At 40.4% G+C, this 20463-nt stretch overlaps 1 protein-coding gene across 1 annotated transcript in view; it reads right to left on the minus strand.

Moving 5' to 3' along the window:
- The window catches only part of LOC108107826 (myocardin-related transcription factor B), a 41062-nt gene that overhangs the window by 6429 nt on the left and 14170 nt on the right, over positions 1–20463 (minus strand). Inside the window, exons 2-4 of the mRNA XM_017215576.2 lie at positions 4436–5263; positions 4230–4370; positions 433–498 (exon numbers count right to left, since the gene is read on the minus strand). Coding sequence (XP_017071065.1) covers positions 433–498; positions 4230–4370; positions 4436–5263 — 1035 coding nt within the window. The remainder of the gene's footprint in view (positions 1–432; positions 499–4229; positions 4371–4435; positions 5264–20463) is intronic.

Below are 20463 nucleotides of genomic sequence, written 5' to 3' on the forward strand. Positions count from 1 at the left end.
ACAACACCCTAAGCTAACTCCTATTTGGATACACAAAATGTATTTCCGATCCAGTGCCCAAAAGTTGGCTCAGCTTTTCCTCGCTCATGGCGCTTCCACATTGCTGGAAATTTATCATTTAAATTCAAATTCACTTTCGGCTGCGTTGAGGGCTTTGAATTAGTTTGTAAATTTGCGTATTTTCCAGGATTCTTTTCCTCGGTTTCGCTTTTTTCCTTTTCCTTTGCGCATAAATTTGAAAGCCATTGAAATGAAATGTTCGACGGCAGTATTTGCATATCCTTTTTGGCAGCCGATGAATTGGGCGCCAGCAGATGCTCTGAACCGGCTAAGTGAGGTTAATGTGTATTTTATCGATCTGACTAAGCGGCTAAATGCTGTGACCCGGGGGCAGGCACAAAATCTGCTTTTCGGACCTCATCATCTACTTACATGGTATGATGCCCTGCTGGACGAGTTGCGAGTGTGGACGTCGCACCATAAGCTTCACTTTCAGCGCTGCAAGAATATGAAAAACCATAGAAGCAAGTTAGTTAAGCTGCATTAGATGTTAGTACCTAACCTTCTTTAAGATCGAGATATTGATTTCTACTCTAAGTTAATTAATTATTAAACTTTAATTAAAGCTAAGAGCAATAAGCTAAGACAACTTGTTAGTAACAAATCAAAAACCACAGAAATCATAAATCTAAAAAGAATACGCGGGGGAGGAGAGATCAAACACAGGAATCCCATAAAAAAGTGCTCGAAACAGCTGGGGGAAATAATTTTTGGGGCGAAAAGTTTGCCTTTTCCTAGCCTTTTTGACAATGCCAGGGCAATGGCAATAAATGTCGAGAGGCAGCTGCGAATGGGAAAAACAAGGCAGCGCGAAAAAAGGAAAACTTTTTAATATCTTTATGTGCGGGCTATTATGGTGTGAACAATCTGTACATACACACTCGTATTTATATATATATATTTCAAGAGTAAAAAGTTCGGGCTGGAAAATTAAATATTTAAGCCAGGCCAAAGTCAAAAGTGGGAGTCTGTCTGTCTGTCGACCAAGGTGTGGCCCCATGGGGCGTATGCGCAATAATCTGATTAGATTGCCACTGCTTCTGGCGGCTAAATAACAGATTGATGTCAATTAACTTGGCAGTGACAGACTGATGGAAAATAAATAACGGAGAACAAGGAGCCTCCTTAAGCCACCGAACTGACTTTGAAAGATGGCAAGCAATACCCTCTCCAAATCCTCTCATCTCTCTGAATAATTATAATCGCAAAGCGTATAAAATAATCAATTAATGGGACATTATCCTTTCAACATTAAATCCGAATGACCGATTAAATGCGTGCAAGCATTGTCTAATGTAATTTCAGTCTCGAGGGAATGTTTTGGCATATTAAGCATACGACCTGCTGTCCTAATATCATTACCTTCAATTAGCATTCCGAGCACTGGCGAAATTGATTCACAAAATGGCCAGCCAGCCATGTAATTAAAACGAAATAAAGCCCATTAAGGCGCAGGAAGGAGGAGTAGGAGGAGGAGTAGAAGGAGCTGGAGTAGAGCCTCATCTATCGGCTGATGGAAACTGTAGGTAAATAAAGCCAAAGCCGCAAATGAAATGAAAACACAAAATCTTATGCCCCGATCTGAGGCAGCAAAAGCCACCCGGAGGGCAGTGCACTGGGTGTTTTTGCGGTTGCTAGCCAAGGCCAGGAACGGACATTTAAGACCGGAAATGTACAGGGATGCAGTACGAGGAGAATGTCTTAGCAATCTCTTATATCATTTAATCAAGGAAAATGTTTTTGAATAAGGGTAACTATTTTAGTTTAACTAAAGCCCGTTAAACCCGTTTTTTCCTTATATTTCATAAATATAATATCTAAAAATTGCATTAATTTCGATTAGATTTTTTCTCAAAGTGCATGTAAATGCATTGTCCTCTTTTGGCATTCTGCACTTTTGACTTTTGCGGTCTCTGAGTGGGTGCCTGTAGTGTGCAATCTAAGTAAGTGGGTTAGGAGAAGCCTTTTAGTCGGCATGCTTAATTTTCGGTGGTGCCCAGGCAGACACACAAAAAACACTTGACGCCACAACAAAGTCGACATCAAAGTGACGATGACGTTATTAAAGTAATTTGGGCTCTTTGTCGGAAATCATCATAAAAAGCCAAGAGAGCTGCCAAGGCGCGTAATTGTCTCAGACGACGGTGGCAGCTGTTGGCGATTTTACGATTGAAGTGTGCCACACAAAAATGTGTGCAAAACAGCCAAAACAAAGGCAAAACAAGAAGAAAAACCATAAGAAAATAACTGAAAACAAATTTTTGTTTTTGTTTATGACAGACAGCCAGGGAAAATACTCGAATTTTTAGCCATGTAACCACTGGAAGATCTTCTCGGTGACGACACTGTCGCCCCCGTAAATTAATTATGCGCGAAATTTTTTCTTCGCTTTTCATCAATACAGATACACACACACATTTAACACCCTCGATTGATAAAAACAATAACATAAATTCCAAATTAAACACATAAAACTTTAATGCGAAAAGCAATAAATGTGTGTAGACATTATATAGAATTCCTGTTGGTATTCCGCTGCGGTTAGCTGCCCTTCGCCGAGAAAACCCAGTGCCTGCGGCGAAGGTCAGGTAAACAATTGCTGGGGAAAATGAAAATCTGGCCAGAGAGTGAGTGAAGCAGCGAAAGAGAGAGGGCCCCCACAAATATATATGGCTAAATGCGTGTTTATATGCTGTATTATAAAATCGATTACGTGATCAGAGCGTTGCCTTCGACTAAACGAAGACGCCATCATACCAGCGAAGGAAATGCAAAAGAACAGCAGCCGAAGGGGCAGGCACAGTGGGCCACAGAGGGCACTAAACTGCTCAGAAAGTAAGTATGCATTATATGGGTTAATCAGATATTTATTAGGTTTTAAATGGGAAATTAGTGTTGTGGAGTAAGCTTTAGTTTCTTTACAACATAATACCCCATTCAACCCATAAAATAAAGCCTCTTCCACAAACCAATGTGCGTTGACCATCGAATGGCCTGGGAAAACGCCTTTACAACTGTCGCCCTGCTGCCATCTATTGCCGCTCTTCCCTGCGCTATTGAGTCGCGTGCAGCGTGTTTATTTGTCAAAACATTTTTGCAGCGCCGCCATCATTGACTGCCAGCCATGTGTTTATAATAAATTCTGTTCGCAAACTGTTTACACACAACCAGAATCGAACTGGCCGAAAGGAGAGCTGGTGGTTGTTGCTAAATATGCAGTTTATTGTTAGATAACTTGTTGGGCGCCTGCCGGAAATTTTCACCATACATATTTGGCAGTTTTTGGCGAGAAATAAACCTTGCTTGCATAAATATTTGGATTCAGCAAGCCTTTTTGTCAGGGTCAGGGCGTCTGAACTTTATCGGCCATTTCCGGTTACACCTCAAAAGTCATGCAAGTGCAGGCGACAAAAGCTGTCAAAACTATTAGCAGCCATGCAGCTATACACTATATTTCTATATATATATATATATATGTTATATCCACACTTTGGGTCTGTCATTTTCTGGCCATTCAAAATTAATAAGAATATTTCTCTTCACTCAAAATGCCAAGCAAATATGTAGGCCAGCCAAGAAAGAACGGAACGGAAAACTGTTGACAAAATACAAAAACCATTTTTTGAATGAGTTCTCGACCGCTGCCCGCTGGGCGTGGCACTTCAAGTGTACGCCTTAAGTGCCTGTTGCGCCGTGACAGCTTCATTAAAACTGTGTACCCCTTGTAAGAGCCACCACCCCACTCAGACCGCTCACTGCCCCCTTAGGCGAACGTCAATATGATGAGGCGGGCAACCGAGGATTATGATGATGATCGTCGTGATGGGCATCGCAGCTTGGTAGTGTCTGGCATTTATGACTAAGCAGGAGGCACCAGATGACAAATGCCAAACAGCCGCCGAAAGATGACCAACGTGGGCGGCAAACATTGGGTAAACAACAGTCGACTAATCGACTAACAACTAAAGGGTTCGTTTCCACTGTACAGTGAAGCATGATGAAGTGCTTTGGCTACTTAACTGACAGCTTTGTTTTTGGACTTAAAATGTTTTTGTTTAAACTATAAATATTAATCTACATGCTATGATTAAGTCATTGGCCTTTAAAGTAACTATTTATAGTTTTTAGTCATTCCCAACAGGAATTAAACTCCCTTTCAGTAAACTCACATTCTTTGTTCTTGTCCATGGCCGGCTGTAGCGGACTGGAATCCACGATGGCCTTTGGCGGTGACTGTCTGGCGTCGTAACAATCCGAGTTGTTACCATCATCGCTGCTGCCCAGAAACGTCGCATGCAAACGCTGCTCACCTGAAAACCAAAGGTTTCAAGATATTAGTAAGCCTTAACAGATATATTATAAAAGTTAAGCTCACCCTCCGACATGTCGTCGTAGGCCTCGTGCAACAATATTATATCCTGAAAGGTGTGCTCCAAGTCCTTGCCGCTGAGCCTGGTGGCCAGGAGGCCACTGCAGGCAGCGCTCGAGATGAGCTCGACGGTGGTCAGTGGCGATGTGGAGATGGTGGCCAGCAGCGAGGAGCTGCCGCTGGCACTGTTCCCGCTGCTGCTCCCGCTACTGCCGCTACTACCGCTGCTCAAGCTATGCAGGGAGGCGGACTTGACCAGCTGGCCAACTTTCTGGTTGCCGTTTGTCTTCTGGGTGGCCTTAAGAGTCCTCGAGAGGCTCTTAGTGGGCGACGTCGAGGTGGATTTGTTGAGGAACCTGCTCGCCGTCGCTGAACCGGCTCCCTTGGAACCACCGGAACTGGAGTTGGAGTTGCAATGGGAACCGCTGCAGCTGCTGCTATTGCTACTGCTGCTGCTGCAGCTGCTCAGGCTGCTGCTGATGGACTTCTTCGAGGAGTTGGAACTGACAGAGGATGCTGGCGAGGCCGACGACGAACTGTGACCCAGAATGACCGCCTGCTGCTGATGTTGCTGGAGTGTATTCGTATTGCTGGCGGCGAGCTTGGTGTCAATGGTTATGGGTATGACACTGGTGGCCACCAGTTGGTGATGCTTCTGCTGGGCCAGCTGATGATTATGATTATGCTGTTGCTGTTGCTTGCTGGCTCCTCCTCCTCCTACGCCGGCTGAGCCCTGGAACCAGCTGGGAAAGTTGCCCTTGAGCGTGTCAATTAGATCCTGATCGAGCGTTAAACGCCACGATGCAGGTCCTCCGTCCACGCTTTGCGTAGACTCTGTAAGAAGGGGAAAGGAAATATATTAGAAATTTATTCATTTATTTATTAAATTTAATTCTTAAAAATGTTCCATTAAAATATTGACCATAATTATTGAAAGTTTTTGCTGTTTAAACATATTCTATGAAAAGCCAGCAAGTTTTTTTGGCTAAGCTTTTTATCCCCACCATAAATAGTTTATATTAAACAAATATACAGTAAATAATTCATAAATATAAAATTGCTAATGAAGTTCTGTTGTTGTAGATATAAGAAAGAGTTAAATATTTGCCATTGTTATTCCTGTTTAAAGTCCCACCCAAAAGCCAACCCAATTCATTAATTTTCCATTGGTTTAAAACGCAGTGTTAATTTGATTTTCCATTTTCCGCTCTTCCTTTCCTCATTTTATCCCTGCCACCCTCACATTTGTTTATTTTAATGTGGCTTTTCCCATGATTTTGCTGTTGTTGCTGCTGATGTGGCCGCTGGTGTGCTAGTTATTTATGCTAAACACTGCCAAGTAACCTAGTTTGTTGGCCCAATCCCCCCACCCCATTGCCGCCCCCGCATAGAAAACATAGCAAAGCGCGTACTTGGTATTTATTTTTCAAATTCTTTTCTATTTGCCATGAGCTATGGGCTGTGGTTCTCGCGTGTGTGCCTGAGATTTTGCGGCACTTTTTGGCTTGAGAATTGCCCGAGAGATATACTCGTACATAGATTATAAATGTATAATTGCAATTTGCCGAATCACTGGGCGCACTGCACTGCTGCACTTACTCGTAACTGGTGGCGACAGTAATGCGAACTGGCGAACTGCGAATGGCGAAATTGCGCCGAAAATCTTGGCAAACGGCGGCATTGCATCATGCGAAAGCGACATTCCCAGACACGCCTCACATTATGCAATATTCGGTGATATCTGGCGACTATTTTCAACTCGATCGTCGGTTAAAAATAATCACCCAACCCATCCCCCAGCATAATGGCCAAAATCTCTTCTAGCCGACTCTGACATGCACTTGTCAAATGTCCACCTATTTCTGGCACTAATTTCGGTTTCCTTTCCTTTGATTGTTATTTCTGGTGAGCTTAAAAAGGTTTGCCTACATTGTCGTTGCCCGAATTTGGATATTTTTAGAGCTTTTGAGGCGAGGAAAACTCATCGCAATTGTCGCATTTAGGTCGCCTCCAAATATCTTTCGCTAACAGTGCGTGGGCAGCAAAAAACTGTCACACTTTCTGCTCTTTTTTTTTTTTTTAATTTTTCGCCTTCCGCTCGGACGTCTTGTTTGTTTATCTAAACTAAATTTAAAATTGCTACGCAAATAAATGGATAACTGTGCCGAGCGCTGCATTTGCATTCGCTGCGACATTTATTGGTCATTAAGGCGAGCGCCAGAGCAGAAGAAAAGCAGCAGGAAAAGCGGCAGCAGCAGCAGCAGCAGCAGCAACAGGCGAGCAAACAGACAAACAAAACAAACAAGCCAGTCATCCAACCGAGAAGCAACAACGCGATGCCCAGCAGCAAGACACACAGAAAGAAAATACTTTTAATCCATGAACAATGGAGAATATTTTAAAGGGATTTTGGTTTATTTTGCCACAGTTTTCATCTTAGCTGATTGAATTTTATGAAAGGAGGAACTCCTTTTTTTTAAATCATAAAAATCATTATTTCTCTCTGTGCACCTTTGATGCCTGCCCCAATCTTTGCGTTCGGGTTCCTCTGTGTGCGGTGGCGCGACATGTTGTCCACACGCAGGCACATGGTTTTGAGATGAACGGCTGGCGGACGAGGGAGCCACCACCAAAGCCATTGCCAAATTCTATTTTCGCGCCAGCAGCCAGCAGCGAATGCAAGTGGTTTCTCTTGGCCAAGACGTCTCCTTTGCCCCGCTCGCCAGGGAGTCCCTGCAACCTCCTACCGCCGTCCTTCACCCTTCACCCACCCAATCTTCTTGGCCATTACAATTTGTCAACTGGGCGTATGCGCAATGCTGCTGCTGCCGCCAAGGCAATGAGAAAACAATTGAATTGACAAAGGAACCGAGAATGAAAAGGAAACCGCTGCTTCAAAGCGAAAATTAATGAATCGGAAAGAGCAATTGAACAGGCGAGAAATTGCCCAGAATTAGTTGGCTTAAAATATTTCAACCAAAATAGAAAAACAATTGCGGAATTGGCCACTTGCTCGAAATAAAACTAGACATTAGTTTTGTAATACTTAAACTGTCTAAAAACTAACCTATTACGTATCTTTTGGGAATTTAAACATAAAATATAAATTGAAGTAAAAAAGTAAAGTAAAACTTTCCATTCCACTTGTTGCCATTATGTAAATTACAATCAAAGCAGAGCATACATGGCAACCCCTTGATGAATCAATAAATAGAACAAATACACACTCAACAATTTTCCAGAGATGTTGACAAAACTATAACCTTGAGTGGGAAAACTATATATATACACACACACACACAGGCTAAAACCCAGCCAGCCGGAACAGTTGAAAAATAAAGGACTTTGGCCCAAGCACTTAGTTAGATTTCATGGCCAGAAGGAGGTTTACTACGTCGCCGTTTCATGGCCAAAACTAATCATTCAAAGCGGAGCGGAAGTTGTTGGCGGAAGTTGTAGCCCGGTCTTCCGCAGCCGCAGAAGTGTGTCTGGCTGTGTGTGTGGTAGTTTGGCATGGTTACTTCAGAGTAAACATCAATTATGTATGCTGTATGCCAGCAGCCATACACGAATCAACGCGCCGCAAAGTATGCTACATTGAGGTTGCCCCCTGCGTGTAAGTGTGCTGGGTGTGCGAATGTTCGAGTGTGTGTGTGTGCTGGCCAACTTCCTTTTGGCAAGACAGGAAACAGGATGCTGTTAACGTTACAATTCGACATAATCGATGCTTGTCGTACGAGGCTCGCATTTAACCTGGCAATTTGTCTGCGGCTGCATAAACATTAACTTTCATTTGCAGTTTATCTTCCGAACCGCGCAATAAATCAAAATGTGAGCAAAATAAATAAATTGAACTTGGGTAGCACCTCTTGGTATACAAAAAAAGAGCCTATGTTTGTATTCATATAAAAACAAGCTTTTTTTCCAAGATATTTCCTTGAATAGAAGATTCTAGGGCGTTCCCGATATAGCCCAGCAACTACAATAGTTTCCCTTTTCCCTTTTAAGATATGTTACTATAACTTTTTATATACCTTCATGACAAGTACATGGCCATTTAAAAACTCATAAAATATCTTATCAAATGACTCATCGGCTGCAAGTTGCATTTGAGTTATTGGAAACGTGCTACCTGCTGACTTCTGCTCTTCGAATCGTGACCACTGCCATTGTTTATTGTTTCGATTTAGCGAAAACAATCTGCTAGATGCGACGTTTACATATTCATTTGAATGCCAATAACAGCTGCAGTGGCAACATTGCTGACAGCTTCGACAAGCGAGGATTATGCAAGCGCCATGAATCCCCCAAAAAAAAAGAACGAAAAAGAAACCCCAAAAAAGAAGAAGGAAAGGAAAATCAAATGGATCCGTGGGGGAAACATCGGAGCAATAACAAACAGAAAATCGCTTGCCATGTGTCGCTGGGTGGGTGTATAATGTATAATGTATAATGTACTAGTGTATGGGGCTGCAAATTGAAACGTATATTTGTAAACAATACGCAGACGTCATAGACAAAACTCATTTAAATGGGAAAAACATCCAGCAACAACATTTCAACGGAAAATACTCGCACTAGTACCAACGATCACTGGCAGCGCAAATTAAAAGTCTAGTACACCAGAGCCAAGAAGCGGCGTCGATCGTTTGAATGCACTGATAGAAATATCGTTATTTGGGAACTAATCTTTAGGGTTGAAAATTAAATGAAAAGCTAGAAAACAAGTTTTACTTTTATTATTGATAATTTTATAGAGAAATATGTTTAATGAAGATTTTAAGCATACAAAATCTTTCTTCAAAAATAAAAAGAAAACTTTTTTCTCTGCTTATAAACTACTGAATGAGCCATCTACCATTTTGGTCATATTACTGAGAACTTGTTTTTCCACTCGCTCAACGAACCAAAGATTAATACAAAATATAATAAAACAATCTATGGCGAACGTTATTTTATAGTTTTTTAATATGCATAAAGTGGTATTGCCTTTTTGGTGCAGCTTTGCCAGAAATTTCGCATGTTATCGCAGCTTGACAAGTGTCAGGTAGCAGGCAACAACAGCCAACCGAACACCGAACAGCCAAGCAACAGTGAACAACATGTGTGAACAACAATAACAAATTTCAGGAGCATGTTCGGAGGAGCGGGGAGATATCTTTCAGAAAAATCAACAAAACATCTACTCAACCTGGCATTGAAATCGAAAATATTATTTTGGTCGAATCTGTTACGTTTTTTTTTTGGGCTTTTGGCCTTATCAATGGAGTGAGTCATTTCTGTGTGGGGGATTTTTTAGTTTCTGTTTTATATGAAAGCATTTATGTTGCTTTTTGGTGGATTGAAATGAAAACTGATGAAGTTTTGTGTTTAAAAGTGGTAACTATATATGTAAGCTGTAAGTAGCTTTAACTTGCTTGATTTTTGAATACTGGAAATCATAATTTATCTTTAAACTGGTTTTAAGAGCTCAATTGCTTTGGCTATCACTTTGACTTTGTTATTATTGATTATTTTGTTTTTGTTTTAGTTTAATTGAGAACTTTAAAATGCTTTAAATTGTCACATTTTTAAACTTTAATGCGAATATACATCAGAACTCTTGTTGTGTGCACTAAATTGTTTCATTTTCGTGAATAATTCATTTTAAACTTCCAGTTAACCTCTTTAATTGGTTTTTATGCTTGAATGGCTTTTAAATAAATGCCTTGTGTTAACTTATTTACATATAATAAACACTTTCATTTGAAATTATACTAAATTTTCACACCTTTTAATGACTTCTAACACTTTCGTGTGGCTTCTTATCACTTTTACTCATTTTCTTAGACATTTTGTTTTGTTTTTGTTTATTCTGCGGCTTAAGTTAAGTTCTCAAAGCACTTGCATATCAGCCAGGTAAACAAAAACCACGATAACACAAATCGTTAACTGATTCATTGAGTCATTATCAGTCGCAGGTATAGAAACGCTTCTGAAATCGCGTCCGGCGTGTTGAGAGAGACCCGGCAAACTGAATCTATATAATAAAAAAAAAATGCTGAAACTGGTCGAGCGGCTAATGTTTTGGGGGCGCTGCTCGATTGTGGAAATGGCCAAGTGACGTTTACCTGACCAACTGACTGAGTGACACAGGTGGGCGTCATCGACTTAACTGGCATTATACGACGAGCTCTCTGTCTCTCTTTCACTCTTTAAACTAAAGTTCTACACTGCACAGAAAGAAAATTATTCGACTAAATCTACATAATATTCCTATAAATGATATAAAGATTTAATAAACCATTTTTATCAGTGCTCTGCAGGTCCGAAATATTATTTTTAGCCGGCTCTGTTGACAAATTTACGCCTCATGGCGTTGATTGCCGCTGCAGTTGCTCCTTTCCACGAAACAATGGCTGCTAATAAGCGCCAGGCTGGCACTGCAACCGAAGCTGAAATTGAATTAAAGCTGTTTTTGTTCAACTGTTGCATGCAAATGAGTGGCGGCAACGTCGCCTTCAATGCCTGCGGTTGCTGATGCGATGTTGCTATTGCTGCTGCTGATGATGTTGCTGCCGGGCGACGACGTTCTCTGCTACCTGAACCAAACAATTGCTCGACAGCAAAAGTCAATTGGGCAGGCACACACGCAACAACACACACACACACACGCCACTTCGCACACCCCCAAAACACCCGCAAAGCAGGCTCTTCTCGGCTGTCGGACATGTTTTGCATACAAACCCCCCACTGACGTTGACTGGTCTTTTATGAAGGTGCATGCGTGAGATGCGTGTGTGCACTGGGGAAATATCAGGGTACGGAAAATGTATTTAAAATTATAAACTAGGGAATATCTCAAGTACCTTTATACTTTAGCAAACAGGAAACTAATGTATAAAAATCTTTATAATATTCGAAATATCTTCTTATGGAAAATCTATACAGACCTACCTAGGTATCTGGTCCATGTTCGAACTATCTAACTAACCTTTTTCCAAAGTGCACTTGTGCAACTTCCACAGGATGCACTTGCCGGATTGTAACACTTGAGCACACAATGGGCAGTGGTCAGTTGTGCATTTTTGCCCAGCACACTGAACTGATTGAATTGAAAGTTAATTAGAGAGAGTGAGAGACAGGTGTGATGGTCGAATATTCCAGGAAAAGGCGAGATATATGATGTGAAATCTTTACGGATTCATCCGGCTTTTGGCCATTTCAATGAGTTCCGCCTACCGAAAACATCCCGTATAAATAGACTCAAAACGACCGTGTTTTTCGTAAGGGTGTGGCTATGAATGTGTGTGTGTGTGTGTGTGTGTGGGTGGGTAGTGTCCTCAATTAAAATTAATTATGCCCAAACGATACGCTCAATAAAATTTAATTTGCGAAAATATGAGCCAAGAAAATGAGCCACATAGGAAAATGTGACATTTAAGTGCCGGGGGCCAAGCATCCTATTCACAAACTATTCGCCGCAACACAACACAACACAGCACAACAAACACACACACATGCGGGTCTAATAATTGAAATTGAATTTTCAATGATAGCAAGGCGAGGGCCCAACGATATATATATATCTACATAGATATATCCCCACCCCCAATGAGCAGAGATTTTCGGCCAACTATTTATAATCGAGAAGACTTGCTTCGGTCTTTTTGGCAACTGCAGTTGGCTCTTGGGATGTCTTTTATTTTCTGGGATTTTCTGGCAAAACCACAACTGCTGGACCACTGAACTCCTGCACTAGAATACCCTAGGCACACCTACTTCCGTTTTATGGTAGCCCAGAAGCAGACTAGTTCCAACCAGTCTAGTTTAGTTAGCCAAAAAAACAGTTTCTCCAGTTCCCTCCTCAAGTTGGGTAAACACTTGACCGGATTCTCCTCGTTCTGCATACAATTTATACTACTCCTCTGCTCTGCTTTATCAAATCCAAGCGAGATCGTATTAAAAATAAATAAAATTAAAAGTGTAAACTGCACAAACACACTCACACACACACACACGACTTTTGGCCATGCTGCGTGCCAAGTGGAAAATATTTCGCAAGTTTTTCTACACATTATTGTGTGAAAAATACTATATATACATCTATACTATATATATATATATATTTATATGTGTATAAAGTCGGACGCAGGCAGGCAGGCTGCCTGTGTGTTATGTTTAGTTTTGTACATTCAATTTGCCAGTGTTGTTGCCTTCTGTTCTATTGTTGCCGGCAAAACAAAATAAAACAACAGAAAATGTTAGAAAGAGCGAAAAAACAAGGCATAATAAGCAGGCAAGAACAAAAAGTACAACAAAGAAATAAAAAAAAAAAAGAAGCATAAAGGAGATGAAAATGAACATTTTTTGGCAAACAATTCAGGGCTAAATATTTTCATTGTGTTGTTGTTGCGCTTTTATCACAACAACATGGGTTCGTATCCAAGCGGCAACAGGAAAAATCTAGATAAAATCATCAAGATTCTAGCAATTTAAAGTCCCGCATTATTTGAGTGCGAATCATCTGATATTTTTGTACTTTTCCTGTTTATAGTTTAAAGTTTAGTTAAGGGGAAACTAAATAAATGTATCTTCAAGATATTTGTATGTATTTTTAGAAAATAATAAACATTTTAAATAATAAATCTAAAAAGGAAAGTATTCTTAAAGAAAAAGTGACTTAAATGCTAAACTTTAATAAAGAAAAATCTCAAGAAAACTCCAAGTAATGCCCAACACCGACCACCCTTTGATGGTTATCCCTAAGACGTCGCCAAGTTATTAGTTAAATATTCAACGCTAAGCCAAGGTAAAGTTTGGTTAGTTCAAAGGGTTCTGGTTGGAGGCTTTTGGGTTCTGGGCTTTCGGTCTTCACACAGACACACGCACACCTTTAATTGCAAAAATGCTTAATTATGCATGAAACATTGAAATAAGCAAGACGAACACACACACACATCCACTGAGAGATGAATAATTCATGGGAAAATGGAGAATTCGTGGATCGGCTTTTCTCTTTCTCCGATTAAACAGCGCGCATTGCTAAAACAAACAAACAAACAGCATAAGCAGCAATATTTTGTGGCAGCCCCTAATGACGTACGTCGCTCTTTCCAGACGCCAAATAAGAGAAACGAAAATTGGGAAAACTTTTGGCCTGTGCAATTTGCACGTCAACATTTTCCCAAAACACCAAAAACTAATACTAATGCCCAGCCCAGGCACAACAATCATTTTTGGCAGCGTTGACGGTCAAGTTTGTGTTGTGATATTGTAAAGATACCTCTGGCGGCCATACCCTTCCTCCAAAATCGACAAGCCGAGGGCATTCGATATGAGAACGAGGTGAGAATTGATGGGACAAGGTCCTCGTTAGCTGGGTGAGACCAGTAAACACACTATCTTTTGCTAGTTACTTAAAATTCTAGTTTGTAACCTGAAGAAGTTCAAAATCAAATTGAAACTTCAATCATATATCCTTTATCCTTAATCCTCAACATTCCCTTAGTTTTCTTATACCCACTCCGCCATGTAGTTCTTAATAAACATAAAATCTCACTCTCGAATGGCTTCCAATCGATTGGCCCCGAAGGAAACTCACCTGCAAAGACACAAAAAGAAGAGACAATAATTAGCAAGAAAGCCGAGGCACAGAGACGCATTTAATATGTCTAAGCAGATTCTGAATCAGAGGAAAAACGCTTTTCTTATTTCGGGGACTATGAGCTTGTGTGGGTTGTCAACCGATTGCGCATACGCCACGTTGGTCAACGCACTTTCCAAGGCTGATGAAAACGCAAAAGCAGCTGCAGCTTGCTGCTACTCGCTAATCATAATTTTTGATCTACAAATTAATTAGCAGTCGCACGAGTGTGATTGCAATTTATTGGACACCAATTGAGATGAAAACGCGCATTTTCATTCATAAACATTGCAAAAGACGAGTACTAGAGCGAGGAAGGGAACTCAATTTATTAATTGCTAGCAAATGTTGGTCGTGTGTTGCAAGAGTTCTTGCTAATGCAATGGCCATTGCAATTATGTCGTCATGTTCGCGTCGCCGCCAAAGTTCAAAGTTGCAAAATCTTTAGAACATAAAAGTTTTTCGCACGTTCCGCACATCGTGAGCCATTTTGAGGGGCTGTCACTGTGTGTGTGCTGAGCATTATTCATGGCGAATATTTCAACGGTTTGGCAATAGCGCCCCCCGCCTCTGGCCACCCCGCGAGAGCCGAAATAAATAATTGCAAATATTATTGGCCACTCAGCGCATGCCAACAATAAGGACTATAAAAATAGCCAGCGAAATTTTGCAGTTCGCATAGTTTCGCAATAAGTCGGCGGCGTTGATGATGATGATGATGATGAGGATGGTGACTCAAAACTGCAAAACTGCAAAGCCGAAAATTATAACCATAAAGAAAATGTGTGGGAAATTATGCATTTTGGCATGGCAGTGTATGCCCATTCTCTTGACTTGATGAACTGAGTTCTGACAGGTTGAGGAGGTACTAGCTAGCTGCTCAAGGTTCTTAAGGTTTCTGGTTCTGGTTATGGTTCTGGTGGGCTGGTCAATTGGCAGGACTAGAGTCTCGAGTCAATTAGCCGAGCGATTCAAAACTATTTCAAGGTCCCGAACCCAAAACAAATCAATTTGAAACACAATATTCTGCTCTGACAGTGATAAAACCGAAATAATCACAAAAATACTGAACACTTGTGGGCGGGAAGTAAATCTAAGTGATGCTGCTTATAGTACTTAAACGTTTAATTAAGCTGTAAAATATTCTTTATTCGCTTTCGGCTGCCAAATGGCATTTAATTCTTACTAAGCGCACTTAAAACGAAAAATTAAATCCCACAGAGCTATGTGAAATACAATATTCTGACAAGTTTACGATTTGTAAAGCAATAGCAAATTATAGCCTTTAAATATAAAGAAATGTTCAGTGAAATAAAATAAGATGTAATTCTTGGTCGAAGGAATATATAGTTAGCATTGAGGGCCCATCAAAATAGCTTTTCTGCAATGGCAGATACTCTTATTAAGCTTCCTATTCAACTTAAGTCCTTTAAGACCATTAATTTCCATTTCCCCTGAAAAGCTCATCCTGTTGCTCACTTCCTTAAAGGTCTTCCAGCAGAGTCCTGGCAAATGGCTCACCATTTATTTGGTTGAATGCAACTGCAACTGTGGCAGCCACCACAACCCAACCAACCCACCCACCAGGTGGTGGTGCAAGTGCAACTGTTGCTAGGCGGGGAGGCTGTGTCTGTGACCGCCATCTGCCCACTGGCAGCCAAAAGCAGGCGCAGCGCCAATGCAGCAAACCAAAACCGCACGTCACCCGCACATACAGTCATGACCATTACAATAGCTATTAAAAAAAAAAAAAAAAAAGCAAACAGAGACGAAAAAACACTTCTTGGCAGGCGGTGTCCTAGGCTACGGGTCATTTCGACTGAATTATTTGACTGCAGTTGGGGGACAGCGAGAAATGGGGATTTCTGCACTGCAATCCATGCGCAACGTGGAACACATTCGATATTGTAATCACATCGCAAATTCCATTGTAAATTATTTAGAAATTTGCATGCTTTTGGCCCTGAACCAAGTCCAATAACGTATAGAGAATACTTTGTTAGCTGGCCGGATTAAGTGCGGTGATGCATGGCGCGGCAATTGAGATTTAATTAAAAACTTAGTGGGCCAGCAACAGAATGGCGCGCACACTTTGATTTATGATTTAAGCCAAATAGTTTTAAAGCGCCGGCGGCGAGCTATAATTCTCCTGTATTTTACATGTTAAATCTCGCGTAATAGCAAAAATGATCTATAGAAAATAATCATAATTTTCACACTTGAAAGAGCGACACAAGACGGCGACGACGACGACTAAGACCAAGACGACTCCCAGTCGTCCCTCTGCCTGTGCATTATTTCTTAATTAAATTTATTAATTGCACACAACACGAGCCGACGGTCGTACAACGGAGCGTATGCGCTACGTTCGCCCCCGCACTGAGATGGAAATGAAAATCAGCGAGTCAGCGAGAGAAAGAGCAAGCAAAAGCGGGTAAAACGAGAGCAAGAAAAGCAAAGAAAAGCCATTCGAGTGATTCATTTACGTGCCGAAAACTTAATTGTGCTAGCAGGTAAACCGCTTGCCGATGACGCCAACGGCTAAGAGGACAAAAAGAGCTATCATCATCTGGCCAAAAGCCATTTAAACAGAGCTTAAAAATAGTTCTGACTTATCATAGTCTTGAAAGTTAAATATAAATTTAACTTAAACGGATATGTAGAAATAAATCATAATCATTTCATTAGTAATTTCATGAAATGAAAGTTAGATAAGAGATAACATAAAAAGGCCAACAGCAATTAGCCAAAATCTTTATGCTAATTTTCACTTTTCACTTGCTCTTTTCGCGCGTCACTGGGGGTTTTTCACGGATTTCTTGAATGACTGCAAGCAGCATTTTAGCTTTTGAGCATCCAAGCAGCAGCTGTCAGGCCAAAAGTATGTCTATCACCGTCATTTGGATCTGTCACAATGGCGAACTCTGTGGCATTTGTCACCCCCTCACCTTTGCCACACCCCCCCTCAAACCGCCTCTGAATGCCCAACAAAAACAATTAGTCGCAAGTAGAGCAGCACCAATCTTAAAAATGTGTCATATTCGGCCAAAATAAATACTGAATTATTTTTGTGCCACAGAATATTTCAGCTATTTTGGTCTAAGCAAACAAAAACCACAGCGGGACTCTTTGGTGAGTAGCTCTTCGAAAATTAATTAGGTCCACTAAAGCAAGGAATGCAGCTGGGGCAGCAATGTCCTTGGCCAAATGCTTTCCATGACAGTTGTCGACTTAATTCAATTAATTAGATGCCATTTTTGAATGCACCAATTTGAGAGAGACACAGAAACTCTGCTGCGGAAGAATGTGTAAAATAAGCAAATATTTTGCAATTAGAAAAATACCTTTGTGAACTAGGGGAATTTTAATGCACTAAAAATAAAGTATTTGATTAGAAAATTAAATTGGAAAATGAACTATTAAGTATATAAACTTTTTACTTTATTGCTAGATATTTCGAACTGAGAAATAGCCAACATTTCTTACTCTTATAAGAAATTAACTTATAAGAATACTTTTATTATCATTATTAACTATTTATATTTTATTTAAACATTTTCTTTCTGTGCTTAAAACCAAACCAACCTGAGTAATTGCCTTTGAAATGCATGCATTTAATTTTTCCCACATTTAATTCAGCTCGGCAAACTTTTCAATTTAAACTTTTGTGGATTTTTTGGGCAAATATTCCATTGCATAATTCGTATTGTGTACACACTTTTTCCATTTGCAACGTCTCATTTTAACTTTTCCCCCTGACTACCCCATGCCACGCCCCATATTTTCAGAAATTTCTCTTTTGCGCCCGCTTAGAGCTAACATTTGCATAATTTAAGTTTGATGTGGAAAGTTACGTGTTTGCTGCGAAATGACAACAAGCTGGCTGCCGCCCGACTGGGTGGGTGAAATGAACTCAACGGCTGAATGGCCAAACAGGTGCAGCAGGTGAAGAGCCACCGACGGAAAAACGGAAAACGCCACCCAACTGCAACATTGTCGGATGAAAAATTGAGAGCTTAGCGGCATTTGCTTGCAATGTTGCCAGGGGAAACTGCGAAAACCAGCTAAATCAGGAGCAACCTTGTCGATTCGCGGCTACAGGTGTTTGTTGCTGTTGCACATGGATTTGCATTTAGGTATACTAGAAAATGCACGAGTAGTTTTTAGTTCTGCGAGAATTACAGCAGCGGGTGGTTGAAGATTCCAACTTAATATTCCAAATTATAATTTTTGGAATCTCTACAAAGTTACCTATTAAAAAGAGCTTTTCTTATAGTTAAATTTAATATTTAGTTCGAAAAAAATATAATATTTATATTAAACAACCACTATTATTGTGGCCATAGCTGTTTCGCAGGCGCTTTTTGGATCTGTAGTTTGTGCTGCTGTTCAGTTTTTGGTAATCTGTCTGATTATTTAACTTGCGCCAAATACAAATATTTAGAAAATATTTTGCGGCAATTTTTATGTTATTTTTCTTGGCAGCTCGGCTATTTGGATACTCTCCCTCTCCACCGTCAAAAGAATGAGGGTCATTAAGATACATGCTCGGACATATACTCGCCGGACAAATTCTTATTGTTATATATTGTAGCTATATGGGCGAGCATTATTCTTGCTAATTTATTCGACTTGGGCTTTGGAGGCGGGTGAGTAATTATAAGATAATGCTCAAGTAGAGGTCAGCATGAGGGAATCGTCAAAGAAATTTGGAAAATGACGAGGCCTTGAAAGAGCTTTTCCTTAGATAACACCCACCTAAGCAAAATGGCACCGTTTGGGCTGCCTAAATTAATCTGATAATTTGCAAAATACCGGCCGGCAAATCTAAAAATACAAACGGGAAAAAAGTGAGGAAAAACACACAAAACTAAACACTGCTGAGTGGGGAACATTTGTGCAAACAGTGATTAATAAATTTGAGACTTTTGCACAATAAAACTACAGACCATGGCAGAGCAGCAGCTGCTTAAACTTGAAAGAATATACATTTTATGGCCAAACAAAATCATCAGGCCCATGATGACTATGCTTTTGTGCATTAAACTTAAGCAGAAAAAACATTTAAAATGAAAACAGTGAACTTAAGTTAGGTTTTAGGTTTTTGACCATAATTCAAAGATGTTTCCCCTCTTAACGTTGCGTACTTTCGCATAAAATGTAGCAGCTCCTCATTAAATCAGCTAATTTTCCATTAAGCTGAAAACAGCATCCAATTTACCAGCCATCAGATTCATAAATTATAAACATCGCCTGCACCGAAAATAAATATCTCAATTAAGAGGCTGGCCAATGTGAAACATGCCTAAAATCGCAATAAATAAACAAAACGGCCAGAAATAAAATGGAATTGTCGCTAAAGAAATTTGCACCGCCGCCGAGGCGGGCAAAGTGCAGCGCCATCTGACACATGAGGCAAATTAAGAGCACAAAATGGCCAGAAACAAACGCCCACGCCCACGACTGTTGCAAAGACTGGACTGGGCACAGACGACAGTCCGTCATTTGATAAATTCGCATGGAATGATTTTAATTAAAAACCTGTAAATCTCCAACATGGGAAAGAAAGAACACAACATTTTCTAGGACCGCGTAATAAAGTTGTCAAATATTCTCCGACAACTCGAATATGTGCATAATTATGATGGATGTGCGTGCGACATTTGCCAATTGATGGCCTCTGCTCGGCTCGCTTGCCTTTGTTCTAAAATTCAGCTCATTCATGTCCCCATGTGGGCATTAATCATTTTTGTTTATGCCAAATCGAGAGACGAGAAGACAGGAAGGGCAGGAGGGTAGAGGCAGGGCAGTTCTGTCTATTCCATTGGCAATTTATTAGCATTTAATTTATTTATTACGCCTGCTTTCGTGCACTTTCACTGCTGTGACAAATCAATTAATTTGCATTTTCCAAACGACATTCGCCTCTCTGCCTTTGGCAATAGTAAAGCTAAAAGCCAGCAATAAATTGAGTTTTCAATAAAATTCTTGATAGAAAAAAAAAGAATATTAAATGGTAGTTAATAGCTTTTTAATCTCAGTTAATTGAATGTTTAAACAATTACTTTTACTGTGAGTTATGTAAAAATAGCTCCTCTCATTGGATCATTCCAGACGTTAATCATCAGATCTGAAATGGCCTCTTCAATATCGAAGGGACATGCCCACACACCCACTAAAAATCTCTATAAAACATATATATATATATATCTATGCTCTATACTTAGTGCCACCTTAAGACATCGTCAAAGGTAAAAACTTGGAAAATCTCGGGAAAAAGTGAAATGGGAACGCCACAAATCTCCGTCCCAAAATAGATGGCTGCAAAGAGTGGGACAGACAGGCCTTTGGATTTGAGTTGACTTCTCTCCCGGCGGCAGGCGAAAAGTTGGTAACAAAAGTAAAAGTT

The sequence above is a fragment of the Drosophila eugracilis genome, unplaced genomic scaffold (assembly GCF_018153835.1).
Source record: "Drosophila eugracilis isolate 14026-0451.02 unplaced genomic scaffold, ASM1815383v1 contig_2088, whole genome shotgun sequence".
Lineage (NCBI taxonomy): Eukaryota > Metazoa > Arthropoda > Insecta > Diptera > Drosophilidae > Drosophila > Drosophila eugracilis.